A 24846-nucleotide genomic window follows, 5' to 3' on the forward strand; every position below is an offset into this window, starting at 1 on the left:
TCAGTTGGCTTTCCTGCCACTTAGTGCAGGTGCTGTAGTGGTATCTGAGTTGGAAGAAGTCTCTTGTCTACCCTTAATGCCAGATGGAAGGGGAAAAGGCAGATCTCGCTGGAAACCGAGCGCTACCAAATGCACTCTGAAGCCAAGTAGCTATCTTCTTTCCCTGTGACTACTGCAAAGACCTCTTTGAAACAGGGAGATGTGATTAGCTTTCATGGGACAACCATATAATAATTTTTTTTTTAAATTCCCAGGTAGAATACCAACCTGTTTGCTGTTGATGTAATGCTTTTATTTCTCATTTCAGCTATGAAGCCGTACACTCCAGCTTTCATTCTCCTGTGGAGCGCTGTCGGGATAGCGAGGGCTGCCAAAATCGTTGTTGTGCCGCCAATTATGTTTGAAAGCCATCTTTATATTTTCAAGACTCTGGCCTCAGCCTTGCATGACCAAGGTCACCAGACAGTGTTTCTCCTCTCTGAGGGCAGAGAGATTCCTCCATCTAATCACTATAGACTTCAGCGCTACCCAGGGATCTTTAACAGCAGCACTTCTGATGATTTTCTCCAGTCCAAGATGAGGAGTATCTTCTCTGGGAGACTGACGGCCCTCGAACTGTTCGATATCCTGGACCACTATTCCAAGAACTGCGACATGATTGTTGGCAACCGAAACCTCATGCGTGCCCTGAAACAGGAAAAATTTGACCTGCTCCTGGTAGATCCCAATGAGATGTGTGGATTTGTTATAGCTCATCTTTTAGGGGTTAAATACGCCGTCTTTTCCACTGGCCTCTGGTATCCAGCAGAAGTGGGTGCTCCAGCTCCTCTGTCTTACGTTCCAGAATTTAACTCGTTGCTCACAGATCACATGAACCTATTTGAGAGGATTAAAAATACTGTTGTTTATCTTATTTCAAGATTTGGAGTCAGTTTTTTGGTTCTGCCAAAATATGAAAGGATAATGCAGAAACACAAGGTTCTGCCAGAACGGTCTATGTACGACTTAGTTCACGGATCCAGCCTGTGGATGCTTTGTACTGATGTAGCACTGGAGTTTCCAAGACCCACTCTTCCCAACGTTGTTTATGTGGGAGGAATCCTAACCAAACCGGCCAGCCCTCTGCCAGAAGTAAGGTTTGCTGAGCTTTACAGTAATTTCTGTGGTATCTGGTTGACCTCGTATCATGAGTGAATTCCCAGTGGGATCTTTGTCTATTGTTGCTGCTTGGTGAAATACACCCTTGATGTCACTGGAAGCAGCTTGGGGTGGTGGTGAGGGGAACTAGCAGACAAACTCATCAAAATGAGCCTTTTATGGTTGCAGGATGTATGTTGCTTTTGAGTCAGGTGCTTAACGTAGAGGAAAAAACAGTGCATGCTGTCTTGGAAATTACATCTGTAACTCTTAACCGAGTATAGGTTAAAATGAAAAGAAGGGAGAAAGGATGAATACTATTAATACTTAAAGAAGTCTGCTGATAGGTTATACTACCTAATTTCACGGTATTAGTGTTTTTATGGAGAGTTTGCTTCTCTTGATTTGGTGGGTAAAAATGTCTTTAAAACTGGGTGGATACAAGAATGAAGAGATTGTGTGTGGGCCAAGAAATGGAGATGTGAGTTGACATAAGTGGCACCACTACTGCACTCGGATATGAATTTTTACTGTACGCTTATTGGCCATCACGTACCGAATGTCAGACTGAAATAGCGAGAGTAACTGGATTGATTCCAGAAATCCTGGCTGCACAGATTAATAATTAAGTTTGATTACTTCAGTGTACCATGTGATCTTTGATACTTGATATCCAAGAATACCTCTGTTCAGCAACACAATGGTGAGTGACAGACAGAACAAAATGTCACAGAAAACCATGACTTTTGCACTTCTATTTATTTATATGTAAACAAATAGATCTTGGAGAGGATGATTAATGGACACTTCTGACCGGGTGATAACTAGGTAGACCTGCAGCGCTCAACAGTTTGCTTCTAAAAGTGCCTCATTCAGCCTTTGTTTTTTGCACGAAAACTGCCAGGCCCACTTTTCATCTGTTTTAGCTTGAAAACTGGTTGTGGAAGGCAGGGTCTTTTGTTTTGTTTTATTCTTTGCACTGTTGGTAGTGTCTTGACTTTGCAGTACCTTCTTTCACCAACTCGGAAAACATCAGCCAGTTATCTGATTTGGGCTGCAGGATGTGGAGTGCTGAACCAATTAACCAATTCCCTCTTTTTTTTTTTTTTTTTTTTTTTATTTCCCTTGTCCAATGTTAAGTGGTCTAAGCTGAATGAGAGCAGGCATTTGCATTGCAGTGTGAAAACGGTAGTGATTATATTGCAGTGGATACTGTTGTCTGTTCTTCAAGGTGTCATCAGAGATGACCATAATAGCGCTGCTTCTGTCTGGTTCTTCCCGTGTGTACATTTATGTGTTTGTGTTTAGAAAGCATCAGGCTGCACAGATATCCTGAGAAAGCAGACAGAAAGTAGCCCTGTGCTCTCTAAACAAATTCCAGCCCTATTCTCTCCAGGAAGAACTTGCTGGCTGGATTGAGTTTCTTCATTTTCCAAACCAGTATTTTCTCATTCTGTAAGAAGAAAAATGTCTTTGATAGATTTAGGCACTACGTCAACATTGTCTATTTTTTTTTACCTCTGTAGATTGGTCTTTAGAGTAAAAAATTAACTGTCCTCAAAAGCAGATACTTTCTTTGCTATAAAATAGTGGAAGAAAATGAAAGGAGCATTTTTCTTTCAGTGTTTTGCTACAGGGATGTATGTGTGTATAGATATAGGTATTTGTACACAAATACATAAGTATATACTTGGACAGAGCCTTTTGAGAATATATTTCTGTGTACTTTGTAAATTTACTCTGGAACCACAGATTTTTAACCTGTTACAATATTTTACGATGCAAGAAGGTGGAACAATGAGGAAAATGTTTAATATAACCAGACTGACACTGACCTTGAAATAGACCTGTAGGTAGAGTACATGCTTGGCAATTACTTATTACAGTGGGGGGAAACCCCCCTTAATTATTTGTGAAATGAGACGTTATTTACCTTCTCTTCAGTTTTATTGGGCAATTCATTCTTACAGTGTTCTAAGTGTGGGACTTGACAGAAAGCAGGAGAGACAAAGTGAGTTCATCTCATATATAGTTTGTCCATGCCTGAACTGTTAAAAATGGTCAACTGTAGTATGTATTTTAGCTAAATTATTGGGCAATCAGTTTGTTTTTAATGAACAGTTACATAAAATTAATAACTGTTGCTTTATTCTGGCAGATTAAAATTGGATAGCTGATGCTGTGACTGCTTTCATCTATTACAGCATCTCTAAGGCAGGAGCCTTTGCTAATTTATTTTCTGCAGCTTTTAGCCTGGTGTGTTAAGGTAAGCCAGAAACAGAGCTGGTTCATGTTTCTGTGCTGGGTGGGAAATGGTGATGCTTCAGGAGATGTCTCGTAAACGAAAGTGATGTTCCTGCCTAAAGATGATCATCAGAGAGGGGCATGTGGCTGGAGAGAACAGCTTTAGCAGGTGAATTTAAGCGACTATTACAAACCATTCAGGTCTCTTACATTCTCTAAAACTTCTTATAAGCAGGCTAGTTCACTTTTTTAGGTAGAAAAGTATTAGGAAAAAAATCCGTATTGTTTTTTCAACTCCAAAATAACTGCGGGACATAAAATACCCAGGCACCTCAGCAGTGGCACCACTGTCTTGTTGGCAGATAGCTTGTTATTTTGGGGGTGGTGTGTGTGTGGAAGGTGGGGGTGTGAAAAAAGGAAAAAGTAGTTTATTTAACCAAATCAGAATTCCTACATATAACTGAAAAGCTGTGGTTTTCTGCTAATAAGTACTGTCTTCAAAAAAGAAAAGGCAGAGAGTAATAATTAAACAATTGAAGAGGAGACGAAGGTCAAATCCTTTTAAACTGTTTCAGGATGGCTGTTGTTTAATTTGAGGATATGTGGTAGCTCTGTTTTGTGGTTGCTTGGAGTCTGCGCCTGTGTTAGCCTTAAACTTTCTTCAAAGAAAAGCTAGAAAAACACAGCTTTAAAGGTAGCACATAGCAGGGAGTGCTGAATATCTGTGTCATATCAGTGTAGGTGTGTGGGGAAACAAACCTTGCTCTTGCTCTGTCCCTGTCCCATCTATGTTAATATTTTGGTTCAGGGCAATGAAGGGTTTTGTAAATACCCCAGTCATCCCTGCTTACTGCATTCAGGTAGAGTATTTTTACTGCAGGTAAACTAATTTTATTTTGGAGGATGTTAAGCTGGAAGCTTTATTTTACCTGCCAATCAAATGCTTGCTGGTGTCTGGTAAGAGGCATAAGGGTCTCTAGCAGCATTTGGCCTTTAAGTGATGTGCTCCATGGGGGAGCGCTCAGCTTGGGGACCACAGTGGATATAGCCAAATTCAAGCTGCTGGAGGCTGCACAGTGTAAATGCAGAGCCTCTGCTGTGCTGACAGGGTGCTCAGGTATAGGCAGGCTGCAGTCCCTGCAGGGACTGTATGTTAGCTGTACGTTTCATGTGTCACCCGTGAAGGCAACTGGCCGTACCAGGCTGTATCCAAGTATGATCAGAAAATGGCATGGCTGATCTTGCAGGTAGCTCATGTGGTGGGCGTGATTTTTAGCTGCTGCTGAGCTCTATAGTAATTATGGCTGCAATGTGCTGCACCGGGCTGTGGTACACAAACTGCAAATGTGCCTTCGGGATGCAGCCTGCCCAGATGCCTTGGGAAGCCCTTGCCAGGCTTCAATCCTCTCTTTTTTTTTTTTTTTTTTTTCCTGTTCCTCTAAGGCAGTGCCCTGATGTTGGTCTGTGCTTGGCGCAGTGTCCCTCGGTGCGGTTGCAGTGATCAGCGTGCTGAGGAGCGGGAGCCAAGAGCCAGCGAGGAGAGCAGCGGGTCCTTTGGAGGTCACAGCTCTGCCTGGCTCCCTGCAGCACCTTGCGGCATGGCACAGGCAGGTGGGAGCTTTCTCCTCAGCGTAGAGGGGTTAGTCTTCTCCTTTACGGAGAAGCAATATGTCAGTCAGTGACTCAAATTCTTGAGGATGGCTCTTCTGATCCCTGCTGCTGGTGAATGAAGCTGAGCATAGCTTTTGTCACTGTGTTTTGTGCTGGTGGTCATTGCTTCACAAAGCTCAGCGTCGGCGATGGACACCGCACAGTTAGGAGTTGTCTTCTGTGGTACCTAATGTGCTATTCTCAGTGGTTAAAATGCATGGATTTAGAAAGTGCTTCTTGCATAGTGTTCTGTAAAAGACAAGGAGATGGTTAATGTAGCTGCACCCATTACCTGTAAGTGAATAAAATCTTACATGCGCGTGGGAAAGAGTCCTGTTAACTCCAAAAAGTGTATTTTGAATTGCGTAGAGGACAGTGCAAGCAGGATTAGCCTTAAAAGATCAAAAGTTAGTGACAAACTAAATATCATGTCTTTAAGCTCATCACTGACTTAAACTATTAAGTGTATGGTGTTAGCTGGTAGTATTTTCCAGATAACTGGCAGCGGCTGTTAGAAAGTAAAAGGCTTCTCTGCCTCTGTCGTGTTACTCTTCGCCAGAGGGATCCTGCAAAGCTGAATGAAGCTGGCTTTTTGAAGTAACACACGTTTTAAGGAATAATGGGGAAACCTCTGCTGTGGCACTTAGAGCTTGTGACTAGGTTGATACGTAGGTAGGTGTTAATCAGCCTGATAAGATAAGTCCTTGAATCAGGGTAGAAATGTGATGGATGCCACAAGCAGCTGCCTTGGGAAATACCCAGTCCCTGGTGAGGAGGGGGCAGAGGGCACTGGAAAGAATCAGTGGCTTCCCTTCAAGAAAAGCAGCTGAACAGCATTTCAAAAGGATTCCTTTCCATCAACTACTCCATGACATAAGGTGCATTTGGACATGGGTTGGATCCTGCAGTTTGGATACAGTTGTCCTTGAATGTGTGGCAGTGTTTACAAAAATAAAAAATCACAAACCAAAACAATGCAACACCGTAGATTGTAAGTTGAGCTGCTTCTTTTTCTTATCTGCACAGTTTTTAAAGCTTCATAGCTACCTCTGTGTAACACAGTGCTTTTTTTTTTTAAAGCTGATCTTGAGGTGGTACTTTGGACTGAAGTCTGTTTGTCCTCAATAGGAAAAGAGAAACAAATGACAATTTTTTTTATTATTCTCTGTACCTGAGTAAACTAAATTTATGCTACAAAGGAGGGTGTACATGTTTCAGAAGTAGAAGCTGTCCTTTCAGCCCTAGCTGTCAACAAATAATAATTGCAGTAACTTACTTGCTCCTCCCTGTAGATCTCTTATCTAATCTTGTTGTTATATAGATCTAGATAACAAATCGGTGGCTTTGATATATCTTCACTAAAAAGTTGTTGGGGTTTTTTGAGTCTTGCTGACAACTTTATGTTTACTAGGTGTGTGTTAGCTGATCTTTATTATCTTTAAAATTAGGTGGATTAAGAATAAAGGGACATTTTATTCCTTAGATCAGATTTTTCTCCTTCATTCAAATTCAAGGACAGTGTTTATAAGCTCTTCCAGACTGTAGCAGTTGACTTTTGCACATGGTTTAGCACTATCATTATATGATTTTTTTTTTTTGAAGTCTGGGGAATAGTTCTTATAGAGCTACTTTTGACAGTAAATTTCTGGTGATAAGCAATTCTAAAGCTGTTTTAAAATGCATGTGATTGTCAGCTGGGGAGGCAAAAAGTCGTTTAAGGATGATAGAGATTATGGGGCACTGTGTAAATTCTGTGCGGACCCACATGATTGTGTATTTTGGCTCTGAAATATATTTCCACATAAAGCGACTTCCCCCCCAACAACTGCTCTTTTGCTACATAAGTAATCCTTGCCTGAGCTCTTCAGGTACCCACAGTCATAAAACTGCCATCGTCTTTGCGCTCAGATGCTCTGGTATGGCTAGGCTGAAGAACCATGTTTATTCCTGCTATACTGCTGCAATTTAAATTAATATGTGATTCAGCATCTACCTGTATAGTGTAAGACACCGCAAAAGATGCAGGGCTCATTTCAGGAGGCAGTGGTGTGGCTTCAAGCACCTGTTATCTGACCTTCTGAAAAGTGCTGGGAAAATCAGTAATGTATCTTCAGCTTCTCTGCCTAAAAAAGCATCTGTCATTTGAAGCAGAAGAGATTAGTGAGGTCTTACTGACGGATGTGAGATCTGATCACTAAAACACAGGCTCAGAAAACAGCTGATCTTAAGTGTATTAACGAAGGGGTGATAACTGATGGCCTGTTTAAAATATATATAAAAATATATGTATATTATGTATGCGTATATATCTACATGTGTATACACACAATAGATGCATATGTATGTGTATATGTATATATTTATAAACGTTAAAAAAAGAGAGAAGGGAGGAGGTAGGCTCTAGGGAGAAAGAAAAGCCATTTTATCTGAAAAGGAAATGAAGAACTTACCGTTATTAAATCAAAGCTGTGGGTTAGAATTCTATCTCCTACCATCCATAGAGCACAGGTGTCATACTGGAACAATGAACGACAAAATTTCCCACTTAAATTAGTTTATAATGTGGATTTATGGATGGGGCTATATGTCAGTATCTGTAATGCAGAGGTCTGGATTTAAAATTCAGCTTGTTTTCAATTTTCTTTTTCTGTATTTGTTGCAATTTAATTTGACCTGATGTTCTATTGATGGAGTAAGTAAAAACAGTCTCTGTACTTAAAACTGTCTTTTCTTAACTGTTACATGTTCGGCTTTTCTGCTACATATGCAGCTACTGAAAATGTAGGAGGATTGGCAAAACCTTGGTTTATATTTACATTTAACAATCAAACTTTTCTGTGTATGCTTGCAAGTTACATGATGGGGTTGCATGCTTAGGAAAGTGAATGTTGTTTTTGCTGTCTTTTTAACAGAATATTGGCTCTGGGGTAACATCAACAAGGTTTTTTAATTTGAATCCTGGATTTGAGGCCACCTCTGTTGCACCTGCTATTCTATGCAGAGATTTTAATAACCTCTGTTGAAGGGCAAGCTGCTTATTTTCAATTACCTCCCATTCATTTGAAAGGCAAGGTTGCTTTCCCAGGGTGCTTGCCAAAGGTCCGGTGAGTAATGGATTTTTGACAGAGTGTGTTGCATCAGGGAAGTACTTGCGCGGCAGTTTTCTGGTTGACCTCTAGGTAGACCATATTCTCGGAGGCTTCATTGGATATGCCTGTAACTCTAGAGAGGGCTGAGATAGAGGAGAAGAGACAAAGGCTTGCGGTACCATATTTCTTGCCTGCGTTTTTGAGTCTGAATTTCATTACTCTTTAAAGTTAAATGGACTTAAACATTCTTTCAGTGTTGGATGTTAAATGGGAAAAGGCAGTAGAGGTCAGGGACAAGAAAATGCAGCATTTTAGACATGGGAAAACATGGTAAGGCTTTAAAGACAATCGCTCCCCCAGTGCTTTTTGATAAGCCAAATACACAGTATGTCTACCAAGTAATTAGTGAGAAACATGAGGAAAAAGCCTGTGTTTCAACAGGACTGAATCTCTGTCTAATATTGAAGCAGCACTTTATCGACAGCGTTGTTAGATTGATATGTGACGACAGTGCACTTACTAGCGCTTGGGGTCCCAATAAAAAACAGTTCAGATCAGTTTGTTTCCCAACTGAGAGTGTTAGTATGACTTTAACCGGCAAGAAAATAAAGGAATTTAGTCTAATACCGTAATCTAAATATGTTTTTTTAATGCCTACAACGTATTGGTTTTGGAATTATCTTACTCTATGCTAATATGAACTACAAAATAGGAAAAAATAATGTGAATGTTAACTGTATGGATTTTGTGTATAGTAGATCTCATTAATAGAATGAGATTTATCAGCACCTTAATACTGCATGGCTTAGGTCAGCCAACATCAGTATATCTAGGAAGACAAGACATAAACTTACGGAGACTTTACAAATACTGTGTCTTTTCTGCTTCATTTTTAGAAGTTTCAATTTGAGTTCAGACAGCAGAATAAATGGAGAGGAGAGGGGGAAGGACCAGCAAAAATAAATTTAGTTATGAGTTTGCAACAGAGAGGAGGTTGGTGACAGCACCTTGTACTCGAGGAAAGAGAACAATTAACATGCAGTTAATCCGGAGGGAAATGGTGGGGTGGGGAAGGATCTTGTCCTGGCGGGGAGTAGCGTGGCTGCTGTTAATTGAACTGACTGAGCCTGATGATATGAAAAGGAGCAAACCCTGATAAAATGGGATGAGCGTGTTTGCCTCATGGCCATTGCTTTTACAAGGCAGGAATTTAGTTAGTGGAAAAATAACCTTCAGAGTGTGACATACACGCTACGGATGCAGAGATGTTCGGCTGAGTCAGCAGAAGGCAGCTGGATGTGTTGAGTCAGGGAGGTGCAAGCCATCCTCTGCTTTGTGCGGTCGGGTGGTGTCCTGTGTTTTTTGCTTGTTGGAGCAAGTAAAAAAACAAACAAACAAACAAACAAAACAACAAACCCATGCTGTTTTTTTAAACTGACTTACAAATTTGTGGCAAGTAAATGCGAACAGCATACTTTGCCTAAAGCGATGGGGTTTCTCTGGGGTTGCTGTAGACTGACATGTTATAAAATAACTTTCAGATTATATGATAGGACCGTGTTTGTTCAGTGATGGTAAAGGATGTATAGTGGCATCTATATGACCTTTAACTGCCTATGCGAAGCGCTGTTTTTTGGTAAAATTTGAAATGAGATTTAAAATGTATTAATACAGGATTTAAATACTTCACATGGGAGAAGTACTATTTAGAAGATGCCAGAAAAGATAAGGATACTAATAAAAATGGTCTGTGTACCTTTCTGTTTATTTATCAGTGAATATCTCCTTTCTAAAGATCACTTCATGTGGCTTCTTATTTATTTATTTTGAAATAGATCTGGTTTTGTCTACTCTGAGCAGCATTTTGTAGTAGAAGTTGCATAGTATGCCTGTGCTCTCCATTGGGGAATGGTGGTTTGCAACCATATTCAAAGAACAGACATTTGTGCTATTACACATTTGAATCGAGCAGCTGAACAGGGAAAGCTTCGGATATTAAACCCGGTTATGTTTGTATTTGTGTACTTTGTTTATCTGAAACAAAGCTCAGTATTAGGCACCACTGGTTACTGCCAGCTGGGTCCTCACTGTATAGTCACAGCTGTGCATTTAGCATCTAAGCCTGCTAAGAATAGCTAATTAGAAAATCAAACAGAACAAAGCTCACATAGTAGGGTCGGCACAATAGCATTCCTGTCTAAGAATGGTAAAAAGATTTATTTTTTTATTCTTCCTTCTCCCCCCCCCCCTCGCGCCTATAGTACAGCATCAAGCAATAAGTGCTTATTCTCCCTATGCAAGCCCAGGGAGAACCTCGGTAAAAGACCAGGAGATACTCAAAAACCTTCACTCTTAGTAACATAGTGTCACACAGAAATCATTATTCATAGGCAACCAAACTTGGAAAAGAGAACAAGGCAAGGTTGTAATGTCTGCTCCTGTGCTGAGCTCTGAGTGCAGTGACTATCACCCACATTGACAAAGGAGAATCCAGTTTAGGCAGCCTGTGAACAGTGTGTATGACAAACTCGGGGCAGCATTCTAAAAACAAGTGTGTGATTTCTGAGAGGGGTGAAATGGCCACGAGGCCAGTGCGCATCCATGTGAAAGCTCCCTGCCTAGGGAAGGAAGGAAGGGAGGGAATAGCAGCTGTCTGACAATCTTTGCCTGGTCTGTGCAAGTGCTGGATCTCTGAGACCTGTAAGTGTGTTTAATTATCACTCACTAAAAGGGTTTAGAAACACATCTGATGTGGAATACGGTTGAAGATGAACTGGTACCTCCACAGGGACTCAGTGTGCCAGGATCAGTCAGTCAACATAAGTGAAACTAGATATATGAATGAACAGGTAGGGAGCTTCAAAAGAAAGTTTATCATTTCAATCTTATACTCTTCTACTAATTTGCCCAAGGAATATGCATTTGCACGGAATGTAACGTGAAAACGGGCAGAGGCCTGACAGTTTGGCACGGTATTGTAATTGGGGCTCCCTTAAGCATTTCATCCCTTAGCATGCATTGATTTTTATTTTTTTTTTTAAATCACTTAAATGGAAATGGTAATTAATGTATGTATTAGATGATGTATTGTTGGGAATGTATATAAAGCTATAACTGGATGAAAACCAAACTTCAGGTAGAAAACGTAGTTCACAATTCAGTTCAGAAACTGAACATGCGCTATAGTAGACTTGACAGGTTGTCTTTCACATGGGCTAACCTCATCTGCGATCGTACTGTGCCTGATGAGGAGATAGGGTGGGCAAGAAGGCAGTGATATATCTAGCTGTTAGGTGCTCAAATTTATCCTCTGGATGAGCCTCTCCACTGACTGTTGAGAGAGCCTGGAGAAAACAGCCTCTCTCACTCAAGTCAGTTTTGCGAATACCTCACCAATCCCAGACTTTTCAGCTATGTTTAAGTGTCTTAAAATTTCTGGAAAATCACGGTATGTGCCTAAGTGTCCAGTCTTTCGTTAATGTCAGCTTGTTTTCAGTGTAAACTTACAAAGAAGAATAATTACTTTTTTAATGCTTTAACTACAAGCAATGAGAGTGCCTCATCTACATTTTTTCAGAAATTCTGTTGAAAATTTTACTTGCATGTTCATCAAGGTTTGGGTGTTACAATTGAGGTTTGCTTCCTCGCTTAGAAGGGGAAAGCCAGGTCTCTGTTTCTAAGCTGCTGTTCAGTTTGTCAAGTTTGCAGGGTAGCCTCACTAAAGGAGTGTTGTCTGCTGGCTATGCTAGGACTTCAAGGCATTGAGGCAAGAGTTTTTCTTTCTACACAACAAAAACTGAAAATGCTTTTATTTGGGGGAAAAAAAAGTGATCAGGTGCTGTTACAGCCACTGAAAGAGAACCATTTAAAGAAGTGCTTGTCTTTATGATGCATGTATAAAGTTTGAAATAACTGCAAAAGTCAAAGTTATTTCCTTCTCACTTCTGTGTTCCGTTGAAGTTTCAAGAATTTGAAGAAGGCTCAGTAATGCCGCTCGTCATGTAATAACCCCCTTCCCCAGACCTTTACTGTAGGTTTAGACCTCAAAAGTTGTTACTTCAAATATTAAGTATCCTTTCCTTACATTAAAAAAAAAAATCGTGCTGAATTTACAGTGAACCTGAACGTCATTAAACTGGGCAAAAGGAGATTGCTTTCCTGCTGTGAGTAAGGAGGTGTAAAATGCTGCCCAAACAGGGAACACTGCTTTTAATGAAGGCAGCTCTAATGACTCATCCTGACTCAGTGTTTTCATATGGTGTGTAATTAGATCAGGAAGACAGAATGTGCCGGAGGTCAAAAGTGTAAGTGGATTTAAGAAAAAGAAAGGGGTGAATTCATAGGGGATGAGCCTAGGTGACTGTGAAACTTTGTACTGTACAGTGTTGGAGTGCTGGTTTCATTGAGAACTGGTACTTGGGGTGTTAGGGCTAGTAGGGCCTTAATGAATGGAAAGGAAGGAAGGTGACTAAAGGCTATACTGGCTAGATATGCTGAAATTGTAGGCAAACAAAATCGTCTTGCAGCATCAGTGTGTTCTCTTCCACCATTCAGATTTTGTGAGAATCGCTCAAAGCTTGTATTTTGCACTGTGCGTCGTGCATCACAGTCACTGCAGTGCCCTTCCTAAAGTATACATCAGGAATGTATATGCACAAATTAAGTGATGTAGAGAGCCATAATAATAATGCTGAAGAAGTATTTAGTCTATTTCATGTGCCAAGATCATAGCCTGCTTTTTCTCTACTGTGAGTATCACTTCTATACCTTGTGTGCCATGTAAAGAACAGAGAAAGTACAAGAAAATACCGAGCCTTTGTGTTGTGGCCCAGCTAATTGTACCAGGACGTTCAGGTCTATCTTGCAACCAAAGACCTGTGAATGCCACTCACTTGGATTTGGTTTCACTACATCTTTGGTTTAGAAAGTCTGTACTAAAATCAGGAGAAATAATAAGTTAAAGGAACCTGAGAACAACAGACTCCTCCAGGTCATGAACTTATGGAGCATTACAAGGAGGCAGTGTAAGTCCCACCTTCTTCATTTCCTGATTTTTATCTAACTCTTGCATTTTTAGCAATGCTTAGTGATCCCATTTAATTAAGGCTGTGTTATGCCAGGCATTACACAGGTGTATGCAAGGACAACCCTTGTCCTGAGAAGCCTGTAGTTCATTTTCTGCAGCCCATGCACAGTACTGATCTCCAGCACCCCTCTGTGAGAGCAGATTAGAAAGGGGCTGCAGATCAGAAGCCAGGCAAGTGATTCCTCTTACTGCCAGCATGAGGTAAATCTTAAGTAAAATTAGGACTAATTTGAGTGTGTGTGTGTGTGTGAAGAACCTTTCAGTTGATGTCAAAATACAACAAGCTGAGTGGATCTTTCGGATCTTCTCAAGGTTGGCACAGGACAATTTTAACCCTGATTGTGGGAGGAATCAGAGTCATATTCTTTCTAACTTAGCATCCTAAAAGAAACCTAGAGGACAGCTTCATGTTCCTTTGCTTCTGATGTGGGTTGGCCAGGCATCATCCAGCTCTAGTCTGGAAGCCCATGGTAGCCATGTAGGCGGCTGTTCTGTCTGAGCCAAGTCCCTGCCTCTTGCACATGTGTTAATCATTATGTACATGTTGGATCAGAGTTGATTGGCACCTGAGCAACTTGTGGCCTGGCAAACCTCATTTCACTTGTCTCTTCCTTGCGTGGACCTGTCTGTAGGGGAAACATGCTTGCTTTCTGAAGTTAATTAAAATCTTTCTGTGCGAACTTCTGTTGCTTGGATCCCAGCTTGAAAGCTTATGAGTGTGCATTTGTTGTATTTCTGCACTTAGGAAGTGGGTCGGGAGAGGGAGCACTCAGATAATAAGCTTCAGTTTATACAAAATGAAGCAGTCTGTATTCTGTTGATTTTTATTTTTTTATGTAATCCCATTTGATATAGCAAACAAGTTTCATCTTTTGAGTCTGATTGCAGCATCATGTCTTACCTGCCAAGATTTTAAGTTCATGTTATGTTCCACTGAAGCAGTGGAATTACCTTCAAAGGGAAGGGTTACAAAGGTTTGGCTATGAAATCAGCCATAATAACACGAAGCAGGTTGCTCTGCTATTGCACAACAATGAAATGCAAAAGCCTGTTTGTAGAGTGACTAATTCCATGGTACATGGTAAATTTCCTTTCCTTCGCCCCCTACATGAAATTCTAAGTACTTAATAGCTATTTGTTGTTATACATGGGGATTTTTTTTAACGCTATTTTAGAAATTCTACTGTAAAGAAATATTTTATACCTTCTCTGTGTATACATGATGATGTTTAATTCTTATTATGTGAATACATTGGAGTTGTGAAGTCTCACAGAATTTCTAATTAAGCACAGAGGAGCAGTAGCCTTGGGAGCCATTCCTCAGCTAGAACAGACTGAGCTCTAGCAGCAGAAACCACGCGTCTGACCAAGAATAAGTAATCACAGGTAGGACTTCCAAATGCTGAATGAGAAATATTTGAGCAGTAGTGCCAGTTATCCTGGTTTTGTCCTTATTAAAAAGCAAACATCCCTCCAGTTAGACTTTGTGCCGCTGGTCACAACCATTAAAGCCCTGCAGTTTAGCCAGTTTCCAGTCCCACCTCACTGTCCATTTGTGTAGCCAGGACCTCACTGGTTTGTCTGGGAGGCAGTGCTGAAACCCTTAGGTTGAGGTAAATAACACCTACTGCTCTCACCTCATTCATTGAGCCAGTTTTCTCACTGTGGAAGGCTATCAGGTTGATCATGCTGACTTTTTCCTACATAAATTCATGCTGACTGCTTCATTCATGTTTTCCTTAATACGTGTGGCAATGACCTCCGGGATTATTTGCTCCATCACCTTCCAGGGATCAAGGTGAGGCTGAGCAGCCCATTCCCTGGATCATTCTTCATCAAAATGCAATTGATGCTTGTTTTTTGTATTTTTTTTTTTTTTTCCCAAGTCCACAGGAATCTCTTTAATTGCCCTGAACAAGAACGGCCTTGCAGTGACATTGGCCAGCTCCTGGTGGCCTACTGGCACTTCTGGGTGCTTCCTATCAGGTCCCATAAACTTGTGCGTGTCCAGTTCATTTAAAAGCAGCCTAGCCTGATCTTCTACTGAGGGTAGGTCTTCCTTGCTCCAGACTTTGCCTCTGGTCTGAGGTACCTGGGATTGCTAAAGGCCAGCCTTACCAGTAAAGGCTGAGATGAAGAAACCATTAAGCACCTCAGCCTTTATCGTATTTTTTTTTCTTTTTCACCAGGTCCTCTGTCCCATTCAGCAGTGGGCTCATGCTTCCCCTGGTCTTCCTTTTACTGCTCGTGTACCTTGCTGCCCTTCATGTCCCTTACCAGATTCAGCTGCAAATGGGCTTTGGCTTTCCAAACCCCATCCCTGCAAGCTTCGGCAGTGCCTGTATATTCCCCTCAGCTCACATATCCCTTTTACTACCTCCGGTATGCTTCCTTTTTGCATCTGAGTCTTGCCAGGAGTCCTTTTTTTATTCTCCTGCCTTAATTCCCTCCTCATCAGCATGGACCATGCTTGAGCTTGGAGGCTGTGATGCTTGAATATCAGTCAGCTCTCCTGAACCCCTCTCCTCTCCAGGGCTGTATCCCATGGGAGTTTTTTGAAGCAGGTCTTTGGAGAGGTCCAAGTTAGTTCAAGTTTAGGAGATGCTGCTGTTGTCTTCCTCGTCCTCAGTATCCTGAACTCTTCCATCTCATGGTTGCTGCAGCCAAGGCTGCCCCTGAGCTTTGCATCCCAGACAAAGTCTTCCTTGTTTGCATGTATGAAGTCCAGCAGAGTGTCTCCACTTGTTGGCTTCTTGAGCACCAGTGTCATGGAGATGTCATCAAGAAGGCACTCCAGAAACCTCCAGTTCTCTGCCCATCCAGCAGGTATCAGGGTGGGTGAGTGTCCTAGGAAGATGAGGGCCTGTGAATGTTGGGCTTCTTCCAGCTGTGGGAGGAAAACTACCTTGTAACAGGCGACTTCAGCTCTCACAATACAACTTGATTGAATGTCACAAATGGGCAGAGAGCTGTCTTTTACAGCACAGTACTTGATTGCTTTTCAGAATGGTTTGTCCTAGAGCCCAGAAAAGGTTATTTTCTATTTAGCTTTAAACAACAGACAGGAAATGGTTCAAGATGTAACTAGTTGAAGCACTAAGTAAGAGTGACTATAATACGATTACATTTGCGGTGTGCCTTAGGTCCTTAAGTAAAATTCAAGGACAAACTCTAAATAAATCACAAAACCACTTGGAAACTCTCATGTCAGAAGTTCAGCCCATAATAAAAATTCGGCTTCGAGGCAGGTCGCAGACCCTTCGCCTTCTTTCCCTTCTTCCCCCTCCTTCCACAGATGTGGGAAAAAAACGGAAAAGTACACTGGAAAAGGAAGGATGAAGACAAATGAAAGTGTGGATTTTAGTGAAGATGGAAATTCCTTTTTCACTGCATGGTGGACAGTAGTGTACAAACCCCAGTGTAACGTGCATGTCTTTATTGTGCCTGCTGGTTTTTGTGGTAGCTTTTGTGGTTTTGTGCTCAGATATGATAGCACAGCATTATTCTGTTCCTGTCTGGCCTGCTATTTATTACCAGGACAAGAGGCACATTGTGAACAAGGCTCTTTAATTTTTCTTTTGCTTGTTTCCTGTTGCTGTGCTGGTGTTGAGCAGGCTTATGCTTGAATTTGGTGAGACCAGAATTAAACCATATCCTGGGAAATAGTAGTTTTTCCTTGGCACTGACATATGCTATATGTTGGTGTTATAACTTTTGAGTTTCTGCTGCCAACAGTTGTATTGGAAATAATTATAGTAATATCAGAGTAATTGCAGGAGGGGAATGAGCTTAAGGATGCAAAGGGCTTTGGCCTTTGTTATATTTGTGTAATACCGCTAACTTGCTGTGGAAGAGGCACACAGTTAGGTCTAAGATAAAGTATATAGGTCCAAGAAAGAGGGACATCCAGCCTACAGGTGCAGTGTTGTTCCTTGCTCTGTGAAATACTGGAGCAGTGGAAACTGCATGTGTTTTTTGAAGCTCTGGCTTCTTTCAAGTTGTGTTTATTTCTTTATAGAAATGAAAGAAAACCAACCCTTTTGAAGTACTCTCACTTTCTTTAAGGCTAGAAACCGCACACTTAAGTCCCAGACTTCATTCATGTATTTCCTGTGCTGTACTTCCAGGCTGATACTATGAGACAGATCTCTGTATTTTGCTGAGTTAAAATGTGTTAACTTGTGAATGTGTGTCAACGGATTAGTTAAGAAAGGACACAAACTATTTTATGAAAATGGTTGTTAATACAGAAGTTAAAGCCAGAAGAATTTTGCTGTTTGTAGCCTGTACTGTGAATTCTGAATCATTGAGTCATTGTACTTAGTGATTTCTAAAATGTTTGACTTTGGAAACTCGGCTTGTGAAGTAACAGAGGGACTGACAACTGTTCTTCCTAAGCAATGTTTATTTAATCTATTTCTGTTGTTTACCTATGCTTCTGCAGTGACCAATGTAAAATTTTCACTTTAACAGGATCTCCAAACATGGGTGAATGGTGCTAACGAAAATGGCTTTGTCCTCGTCTCGTTTGGAGCTGGAGTGAAATACCTGTCCGAAGATATAGCAAATAAGTTAGCCCATGCTCTGGCGAGGCTGCCTCAGAGAGTTATTTGGAGGTAAGTGCAATGACAGAGGTACTCGGGGTTGATTCCTGTTGTGCCATCTTGATGTAGAGTTGCAGAAGCTGAAGTTGAGAGAGTCTGGATGACACGGGGGACCTGACTCTCTTGAAAGATGTTTTTTGTGGAAATCTTGCAGTCCCCTGGTAATACAGAGGAGCAATAATTTTGTGGCAGAATAAGGCATAGGTTGTACTCCTATGCTGAGTTTATATCCTAGAAGGACTGGGGACAGTGAAAAGAGTCTTGAGGTTACAACACTTGTGACACAGAGTCATCGTTTCTGATAAAGAAGCCACCCTGGGGAGCAAGAATGACATCCTGCTGATTTAATCCTAGGTTTTCTTTCTTCTTTATCTTTCCTTTTCCTCGTTATTTTGGGCTTTCATAATCGTTCTTCTCACTTGTCTGTTTCTATGAGAAATCAGAGGAAAAAAAAATCTGCAGGAATAAAAATCAGAACCAGTAATAAGCTTTCTCGGCTCTAAAACAGTCTTGAGTGGTGCTCTCAACTTACTGTGTAAAAATCCAAGAACTATTTAGTCAGCTCTGCTTCACATGGAGCGTCACTCTGGAATATAATTCAGAGGAGTTCATGTGAACCATTGGTTTCCAAATAATCAGTGTCACAATTTGACTGCTGTCCCTGCTGCGCTTTCGGAGCTGTATCAACAATCTGTGTAGTGTCCCGTTCCCCGCTATCTCTTAGGGACTGTTTTTGTTGCTGTGTGTAATTGGAATAGTGACCCCTACTAATGAACAGGAAAATGGAAACTCTTCAGGCCATGGCACAGAACCTTTGGTAGTTGTAGTAAATATCTTGTCAGTTTGTTTGAGAAGAGCTGCTATACGTTTGTTTCTAATGAAGCCTGCCCCACTGCTTGGCTTGTAATTAATTATTAGTCCCAGTTGAGCTACTGCTTTTCTTTTGGTTTATCCTTTTATCATGTTCTCCCTAGAATGTTGAAGTATCCACAAAATAAATAAATTTTAATGGATTTTTCTTGGGGATAATGTTTTTAACGCAAAAGCAAGATTTTCAGTTGAAGCCTTTTTTCAAGATTAACCTTCCACGCTAGTATTTTGTTACCAATGCATTTTTATGTTTGTTGTTTTATTCTAGTTTTGTTATGTGCAATCTATCTGCTGAATGACTTTTTGGATAAGGGAGATCACCTGCTGTTTCTTTCCATTATGGTTTGTGGAATGGGAAGATGTCCCTGAGACTAGGTGTAAGACGTGGTCTTTGTGAGAGCTGAGCAAGTGGCTTTCAGTCACCTCAGTGGGAACTTAAGATCCGTAGTTAAATACCTAAATATAAATTATATTGTTCTTCATATCATTGACCTATGGTCTGTGTTGGACACAGGTGGTGGTTATACTAGATATTTCTGAAAATGGGAAAGGTAGTACTGCTTGGCAGTCTTATGTCACAATGCTAAATCAAGAAAAACTTTGTAGGTCTTTATACACTTTTGATTATAGAGTACTAGTTAGAGCCCAAACCTGTAACATAGTTTATTTGCTTTTTTTATAAGTTAGCATAAATAACGTAGGCTTTTTTTCAACATAAAGAAGTCAGTTGTAAAGCTGTATGGCTTGCTTAATTGGGAATATGTAGGTAATTCTTTATGAAGTTACGGTTATAATTCTCTCTAACCAGAATATTTTTAAGTTGTGTGGAGCTATCACAAAACAGTTCTATCCTCTAGTAGTCACTGGTAACTTTTCCCCTCTTTCTTTTCTGTTTAGCATATATTTAACTTTCTATATTAACTGCATATAACATTAATATGTAAATCAGTTTGTACTTTGAGCCCGTATTTTATGGGCTGAACTTTTCCAGACCTCAGGTAGGCAAGCTGTTGCTATTGGGTTTCAGGCAGTTGAGCAATTAAGGAAAAACCCAAAACCCTTGTATCACAGTCTGATCCCAAACTTTTCATCAATAGCTTTTTGCCTTATAAGCTGAGCTGTCAGCCTTTCCCTTCCTGGTATTAGTAACTCCTTTTAAAATAAGACAGTGTTGATTATCAAGAGCTACAGGAAACTGGCCAACTGAAAGGGAATGCCTTGTGTTGATGGTAGGGATTATTATTTGTGTGCTGATGGGATGTTCTTGGTGGAGTTATTTTGTCTAGAACCAGCCAGAGTTTTCAGTAAAGCAGTGGACTCGGACCTGTAGAGAGGGTATAAAATCTCCTGCCATTCACAGTGGTAAGAGTTATATGTGGTTTGAGAAAGGACTGTGTTGCCATTCTGTTAATAAAAAACATTGCACTTCAAGCCACGTTGCAAGGAAACTGAGTGATTAAAAAACGAAGTTGGAAGTTATTGGCTATTTAGAGCATTTTGGTTGAGCCTGTTTTGTTTTCTTGCAATAGTGAATAAACAGGATCCCCATGTAACTGGAGATCTGCTTAGGGCTCACGGGTCATTCGGGTTGATTCTCTGCTTTATTGATTTTGAATGTCTTGATAATTTGGCTTAAATTTGATTTTATTGTTTTAGGTTTTCAGGAAACAAACCAAGGAATTTAGGCAATAATACAAAGCTTATAGAATGGTTACCACAAAACGACCTCCTTGGTGAGTATCTATGTTGATCATATATCACTTATTCTCACTCGGGTTCAGGTTGCTCTTCCAACAATATTCTACTGAATTAGCAGTCATTATAAATCTAGGATGACTTCTGCAATGAAGTTGTAGAACAAGAATATAGAATTCAACAGAATTTCACGATGATGAAATCAAACACTTTTCTGATGTTAATTATCTTTCCCTAGTACTAAGTCCATTTTTTTCCTTAAGTTAATTGTGTGGAGAAGGACATAGTTGTTCCAAAGACTGTTTGGCCTAATAAGTGGGGAAATTTTTTTGGCAAGTGTCTTATGGGAATTATATGGTTTGAGGAAAAAAATAATAAAAGATAAATAAGTAGGAATTTTCTTGAATCTGCTATTTTAGGGAACCAATGACTGTAACTGTTAATTTCTCTGTTACGAAAAAGCATGATATGGTGTTCACTGGTCTCTCTATGGAAAAGTCATAAAACTGAGAATACAAAACTTGTTCACATTGCATCAAAACAAATCTTAGGGGTCTGTACATACAGCTGTATACATACACACAATTATTTTCTCCAAATAAAGCTCTAAGAGAGCTTGGGCATGTGTTACAAGCTGACAATAAACTTTGTTTAACTAACCTGAGGTTCTCTGGGTTCTCAGGTGCAGAGGTGAAACTGGGTATTCTTCCATCTTTTGGTAAAGACTATGTTAGAGTCAATGTATTTTATTTTTTTCCCTTCATTTCCTGTCAAAGGGTGGCCGAATACATTGCAGATCTGAGGGGCCACAGAATATTTATGGTTGTCTCTGGGATACTTAAGCATTTGTGTTTGCAAAACAGCTACAATGGGTGCTGATGAACGCGTTAAGCATGCGTGTGCTTCAGTGTGTGCATGTCGGCTGGAGTATTTATTATAATGTGGTGATTAGGCAAATGACTTTTAAAGCAGGTAGATTTGTTTTGGTTACTAAATTGCTCTGAGGCAGTCTCATTTTTCCATTACATAAGGTTGTTATCATTATTGTCAGATTTTGCTAGCCTGAAGTAAGGCATGTGAAGCTTTAGAGAGAATGTAACCTCAGTTGTCCTCTTGTTAATTAGCTTGTATTTCATATGAATAATGAGGAAAAACGCTCTCTCCCTGGCTCATTTGTACTGCTAAACTGGTTAGTCACCACCTGCAGCTACTCAGGAGTAAACAATGTACATTAATTACTCCATTAATAATTTTGCACAACTTGTATACGTGAGAATTTTCTTTGCATCGGCCTAATGCACGTGAAATTTCAGCAGAGTGGGTTTAAGGAAGAGAACTTCAGAAGAAATTGCGTTCATTTTTGCCTTCCTGAATTGCAGCCATAGAAACATGGTGACAAATGTGTTGTACCCTGTTGCTTCAATAATTTTACATTGAGGAGATGTAAATGCATTTTTTTAATTGTCATGCCTCTTCTGTTTTCAGGTCACTCTAACATTAAAGCTTTCCTTAGTCATGGGGGCTTGAACAGCATTTTTGAAACCATGTACCATGGGGTCCCGGTGGTGGGGATTCCCCTGTTTGGAGACCATTATGATACTATGACTCGTGTGCAGGCCAAAGGCATGGGAATATTGTTGAACTGGAAGACCGTCACTGAGAGCGAACTGTATGAAGCCCTAGTAAAAGTTATTAATGATCCCAGGTATGGAATGAGCGGTTGTTTCTTGCTTTTATTTTAAGCTATTGTTATGGGATAAATAGGTGTACACAGAACCTTAGTGCAAGGGAAGAAAACACATGTTGGGGTTTATTTGTGTGTACAGTTGGGGCAAGTCTTTGGATGGTTGTCCCATTTCACAAGATTACTCAATCAGGTTTCTGTGTAGGTGCAAAGCTCGTTGCTCGGCGTACCAAAATTTTGTGACAGTTGCCATGTGAAGGGCAGAAAGGTTATAGAAACAAACCTGTCCTGACTTATTCCCTGCTGCAGACCAAAGTCTCTTCTGGTGTATCTTGATTGCTCCGTATTTAGCAGTCTGCCTGTTGTGCTGCCTACGGGGCCTGAAGCAAAATCTACCTATCGGACTGCAGGGCGGCATGTTTGGATTGTAGCTAAAAGTATGGATGTATTCAGAAAGAGTGACTCTTTTTTCTGAAGTCCCATGATTTGATTTAAAAAATAAAAATAATGTTTTTCCTGTTCTGGCCAGTAATACCTCTCTTAGGGCCAGGAAGGTCATTTGTGTTTCTTGCAATGACAATATTCTAAAAAATTATGAGTATGAGGACTCCAGTCTGTTCTTTGTAAACTTTTTTTTGTTACTCAGGTGGAATAAGTAGAAGCCCATGAACTGGGTTTCATAACTCTCTCTAATTCCAGCGAACAAATTTGCTCAGGGATGTTAAAGTGCAAGGAGAGTCACTTTACAAGTTTGTTCCGAATCCATTTTAAACATTGATGTTCAGATCATCTCCAGATGAAAAATAACGACGCGTTAGCTGGCGGTTTATTGTATTGGGTTAACTGTAGTTTTGGAGCATGGTGCTGACGATGCTTCTTGCTTTCATGGGAACAAAGTCTTTAAGTGACACTTGCCTTGGGAAAGGAGAAACCTGCAAGGAGTGAGCAGCAAAACCACAGCATTTGAGAATGTCACTAAAGAGATCTTGATAACATCAGTTGCATCACCTTTCCCTTGTGCAGTTAGCCTTAGTAGAAAGGCAAGTCCTGCAGAAATAACCTGTTGACTCTGCAGCTGCGGTGAGGGGGGAGAGAAGGGATTCGACAGGATTGGCTGCTGGAGCGATGGCCCATTGAGAAAAATAAAAAGTTTTAGGCTGATCTCTGGACCCAAGCAGAAATAATCTGTTGCGCAATAATCAAAAATGAGTTTCTCGCTTTGTTCTGTGTTTCTCTAGTAATTCAGTTGCACAATAACATAAATGAGTGGTGTGTTAGACAGGGTATATTGCCGCTTTACAGCGGGAAGGGAAAATGCATCTCAATCAATAGGATTCGTTTTGGATTAGACAAGATTCGCCTCTAGCAGCAGGTCGGCTTGACTCTTCATCGCTTTGCTGGAGGGTGGATTTCTGCCTTTCCTCACATGCAGGTCTGCTTTTCTGGTCATTCTTCATCAATGAGCTGTAAGGACTGACATAAAGACAGATTAACTGCTGTGTCTAGCCCTCTGCATGCTGGTGGTCGCAAGAATCCTGCGGTAATATGTTCTTTGATCCGAAGAGGCTGAAATATATTTACGTGTTTGCAGGCTTGCCTTGCTCAGAGCGTTGACGATGATTTTTCCTTTCTTCCCTTGTCTTTCTTTTTCTTCCCCGCAGCTACCGGCAGCGGGCCCAGAGGCTGTCTGAGATTCACAAAGACCAACCTGGTCACCCTGTTAACCGGACTGTATACTGGATTAATTACATCCTCCGTCACAACGGAGCCCAACATCTACGTGCCGCTGTTTACAGCATCTCTTTATATCAGTATTTCTTACTGGATATTGCCTTTGTTGTACTAGTGGGTGCTGCCTTACTTTATTATGTTTTGGCCAGGATAACAAAATTTATTCGCAAACAAAGCAAACATCTTTGGTCAAATGATGAACATAGCGCTGTTAATGGACATTACCAGAATGGGATACCAAATGGCAAGTATAGAAGAAATGGTCACATTAAGCATGAAAAAAAGGTGAAATGAGCCAACCGCCCCATGTAAAGTAGTAATGAATCAGATCAGTAATCGAATTTTATCGCTGTAACTTAGTCTAACAACTACTTAAAACCTCAATAAGCAGTTCTAACACTCCCCTTCAGTATGTAATATTATGTGACAAAATTATACAGAACTAAGAAAAGTCTTTAAAAAAAAAAAAAGCAAGCACAACCTAAAATGGAAAATATTTTATTCTTAATACTGATGCAGAGAGATTATTTTGGCACGGAAGTTTTTAGAAGCCTTAATTCTCTAAAGTTTTTCAATGACCGTATTTATGAATTTTCAGTTTTCAAAAGCTAAATATGTGTGTCCCAAATGAGGAGAGGTTTCTTTTTATTTGCAGAGGGTTTTTTCCTTTTATTTTTTTATTATTTTAATATATCCATCTTTTAGCTGAGAGAACTTTAGTGCTAGTTCTGTGTTTCTTTTGTTGAAGGTTCAACATGTTGTGTAAAAATGGTGTTAAAAAAAATTTTTTTTTTCCCAGTCATTGCACAAGAAATAGCAAGTTGTGGACTGAGAACACAGACATAAAAAAAAAAAAATTATATCTTAAAATAAGCACTGAAGGAAAAATGGCAAAAATATATACTCGTTTTACCGGTAAGCTGCATGACTCTTCTGCTCACTACCAGTACTTTGGAGAAAAGGGTCTTGAGCAAGTCTACAATATGTCTTAACTTTTTAATTTATACAAAATTTTATTTGTTGCTTTTCTCTGCATATATAATTTATACCATGAAA

The 24846-nt window shown here is 40.3% G+C and overlaps 1 protein-coding gene across 1 annotated transcript; it reads left to right on the forward strand.

Annotated features, from left to right (window-relative positions):
- Window positions 1-309: 309 nt before the first annotated feature.
- Window positions 310-24481, forward strand: UGT8 (UDP glycosyltransferase 8; the record flags this gene model as incomplete). The annotated part of the gene is made up of 5 exons (XM_082482377.1): window positions 310-1131; window positions 17680-17822; window positions 20337-20413; window positions 21861-22080; window positions 23721-24481. 5 exons carry the CDS (start codon window positions 310-312, stop codon window positions 24082-24084), a joined length of 1626 nt encoding a protein of 541 aa, XP_082338503.1. The 3' UTR covers window positions 24085-24481.
- Between the last annotated feature and the right edge of the window lie 365 nt (window positions 24482-24846).

The sequence above is a fragment of the Vanellus vanellus genome (assembly GCF_965231255.1).
Source record: "Vanellus vanellus genome assembly, chromosome: 4".
NCBI classification, from domain to species: Eukaryota; Metazoa; Chordata; class Aves; order Charadriiformes; family Charadriidae; genus Vanellus; species Vanellus vanellus.